The sequence below is a fragment of the Schistocerca piceifrons genome, chromosome X, assembly GCF_021461385.2.
Source record: "Schistocerca piceifrons isolate TAMUIC-IGC-003096 chromosome X, iqSchPice1.1, whole genome shotgun sequence".
Classification (NCBI taxonomy): domain Eukaryota; kingdom Metazoa; phylum Arthropoda; class Insecta; order Orthoptera; family Acrididae; genus Schistocerca; species Schistocerca piceifrons.
The window spans coordinates 572,067,105-572,070,670 of NC_060149.1; the positions used below are offsets into that span (position 1 = coordinate 572,067,105).

The following is a 3,566-nucleotide window of genomic DNA, read 5'->3' on the forward strand; positions in this document are numbered from 1 at the left end:
GGGATCGCGCGAAAATCACCAAGCCCGTAAAATTTACGGGCCGCTACATTTAATTTCATTCAAAACACTGCAACGTTATTTCTACGGGTTTGGCCAGCGCTATACGTTTTTCAGATGTTTATTAACAAAATGCGTCCATAGATGTCACGGCAGCGCTGTAATTCATGTTAAAACTTATCTTTGCGTTCTCAGTCTGTATATCATTCAGTTGTTTGTCATCATGTTTCGGCGCGGTTTATCAGACGCAGAAATTGCGGATTTGATCAATCATAGCGACACTCTGGATAATGTAGAGAGTGATTCAGACGATTCTGAATGCAATGGTGTGTTTGAAGGTACGTATTTCCGAATTTTCCACGTAATTGTGCAGTACGCACATATCTGTTGAACATGTGTAAACGATGTATGTAGTTACACATAATGTGATATTCTTTTTAGAAGACGAGATTGATGACAGTTTGTCTTCAGATGAAGACGAGAATGATGTTGAAGGTGTTGCTTCAAATCCAGCAGCTGTGCCGTATCCGAAAGACAGTGAGTGGACTGCAGTTGACACCTACCGACCTCTGCCTGTCAACACGACACCCAGGCAGATACTAGTGGATATTGATGAGTCGAGTTCTGTACTGGATTGCAGTAAAGTGTTCCTTACTGACAGTGACGTAAATGAACTCAAGAGACAGACAAATTTGTATGCATCACAGACAATACAGAAGAAAAGAAGAGGAAATAATCTGAAGCCCCATTCAGTTTTGAGTTCGTGGAAGCCAGTGACTATAAGTGAGATGAGGCGTTTCTTGGGTATTATTTTCCACATGTGTGTTTCGAAAAAGCCCAAAATTGCGGACCATTGGAGCACTAATCCTGTTCTTAGTTGTAACTTTTGTCCCCATGTCATGAGCCGTTTGCGTTTCACTCAGATACTGTCATGCTTGCATCTTGTTGACAATTCAAATCAGAAAAAACCAGGCGAAGATGGATTTCATCCACTTTACAAAGTTTTGCCATATTATAATAATTTGAAGGAGCGATGTATCCAGGCATATCGTCCCTCAGAAAAAGTGACAATTGATGAAGGAATTTGCCCATTTCGAGGTCGTGTGAGTTTCCGTGTTTACATGCAAAATAAGCCTCATAAGTATGGACTGAAAGTATATGCTGTTGCTGAAGCCAGTAGTGGCTATGTTGTAAATTTTGAAGTTTATGCTGGTAAGCATATTGTTGACAATTCTTCGTCTGCGGTTATTTTGCGATTGTTGTCTGACAGCAGCTTGCTGAACAAAGGCCACACTGTGTATTTAGATCGATTTTATTCCAGTCCAGAGCTATTTCAGCAACTGGCAGAGAAAGGCACTGGAGCTGTTGGTACTGTGAACAAATCCAGGAAAGGATTGCCTAAAGATTTAGTATCTGCTACGCTGAAAAAGGGCGAAATGTCTTTTCGGCGTAAAGATAATGTATTGGCAATGAAGTGGAAAGATAAGAGAGATGTGTATACATTGTCTACAAGGCATCAAGCAACATTTGGTACGCATACTAAGAGAAATGGGTCTGTAGTATTGAAACCACTTCAGGTACTTGATTACAACCTCAATAAAATTGGAGTGGATATTGGAGACCAACGCCTGCAGTACAATCCGTTCCAGCACAGAACTGTGAAATGGTGGCGAAAATTATATTTCCATTTGCTGCTTATGGGAGTATCAAATGCATTTTGGCTGTACAATGCAGTGCACAGGAAGAAAATTACAATAACAGACTTTATAACAGTGCTTGCAGTTCAGCTTGTTGAAGACGACACACTTGAATTCATTCCAAGAAATGAAGGAACTGTAGGTCGGCTAACAAAGAGACATTTTTTGCAGCACATACCTGCAACTACTAAGAAGTATGCTGCTCGTGTGTGTCACGTGTGCAGTTCCAGGAGCAAGAAACAGAGTGGCAAGGCTTCTCGCAAAGAGACACGATACGAATGTGAACAGTGTGGCGTTGCACTCTGCCTGGAACCTTGCTTTAAAATTTTCCACACTAAAAAACAATATGATTCTGTGTGAAATTTATATGTAATACTGTATACTATCAGAAACATGTAATGTAGTGCCACAATTTTGGTTAAAAATAAATCACAATTGTATTCCCTTATTCGTATGACTTTTTCTAAATTCTTAAAACATCTAAGTGATTTCTATAACTGTACCTTAAAGCTGTGCATTGTAAAGTAGTTTCTTTCACTCAGAATTAAAGTAGAAATGTGCAGCTTCAAGATGGTACCAAATTTGCCACAATCCAAACAGTAGATTTGATGCAGTAATTTTTTTAATATTGGTAAAATTGCCCGGTTTCTAGGGACGGGTGCATAAAATAGGCCTGGTACAGAGAGTGATAACCACAAGGATTTATGTTATTCCGTTATTTTCGTAAATTGCACAGTTAAGTGGCGGCAAGTCTCTTTCAAGATAATCACATCTGACGCTTTCTTCGTTCTTCTGAAACTAAATCAATACTCAATTTTTAATCGAAGTATTAAGATTGCGTGGATCTACAACAGGTAGATAAAGTGAGTACATGTTACTACTTCAGGAAAATAACTGGTCCGCTACCCCTGCTCAAACCGATTCACATATATCCTAGTGTTGCTGTCACTTTCGTTTTCTCCGTATTGCTTTCACGTCGACAGCGTTCTTCTGAACCGTAAACAAGAAAAACTTTTGGTTACCCCCTTCCCCTCTTCCCACCACCCGACTCTATCAGACTGTAGTGGTGTACTGAATATAGGGATTGAAATTAACGAAAATAGACCGGAACATTGTTCTCAGCTGATTGGACTTGAATGGGATATCGACAACTGTTATCCGTTAATGATATTTCCCAGAGATGGCATTTTCGTTCTTTTTTCATCCATGATGGGGGATTCTATCGTATCGTTTTCAGTTCATATCTTCTCTAGCCAGTGAACCAATCTTCTAGGGTCATAGCATACACCTAGATACATAGATAAACGAAATCAGATCCTGTAATTGATTAATATCGATAGTCAAGCGGAATAATCTTCTCCATCAGACGCTCTATGAAACCTGCAAAAATTCCCACATAAAACTAAGGTAACTGACTTCAGATATCTTTTAAATTCACTTTGTATTTCCTGTCCTCTTCTTATCTTCTGTTGGTTTGTGATGATGCCAGTTTCCGCATGAAGTTACGATCTCTGGGTCAGAATCTGTAAAAATATATTACGCCTTTCAAAGCAGGCAATTCTTGAACCGCAAGCAGCCATCGACAGCGTTTTAGTGCATCACTAGATGAGGGGAATGTGAAGGGCTGACGCTGTTGGTTGAGTTCAAACACAGCGCCAGTGAAGCGAAAATGGAAGCATCAAAGGCGTCGTTGCGAGAAGTATTTCATTTAAGCTGCAGTCAGGCCAGACATTATGAGCAAGCCATCTCCCTCATAGAAACCATTCTTCCCTTCTTCTGCTCTGGAGTCAAAGCGTTTGCTACCCTCGCCGGAAAACTGTCGGTATTTCACGAACAATTTTAGAGATTTTGTAGGAGGGGGGGAGGACCATC

The 3,566-nt window shown here is 40.2% G+C and overlaps 1 protein-coding gene across 1 annotated transcript; it reads left to right on the plus strand.

The window, feature by feature from the left end:
* Nucleotides 1–401: 401 nt before the first annotated feature.
* LOC124722523 (piggyBac transposable element-derived protein 4-like) lies at nt 402–2,054 on the plus strand. The gene has a single exon (XM_047247673.1). The coding sequence runs from the start codon at nt 402–404 to the stop codon at nt 2,052–2,054; it is 1,653 nt and encodes a 550-aa protein (XP_047103629.1).
* Nucleotides 2,055–3,566: the final 1,512 nt, after the last annotated feature.

Bases quoted from the DNA above. Each gene is read 5' to 3' on its own strand.
- LOC124722523 (XM_047247673.1), top strand. From the start codon at position 402: ATGTATGTAGTTACACATAATGTGATATTCTTTTTAGAAGACGAGATT.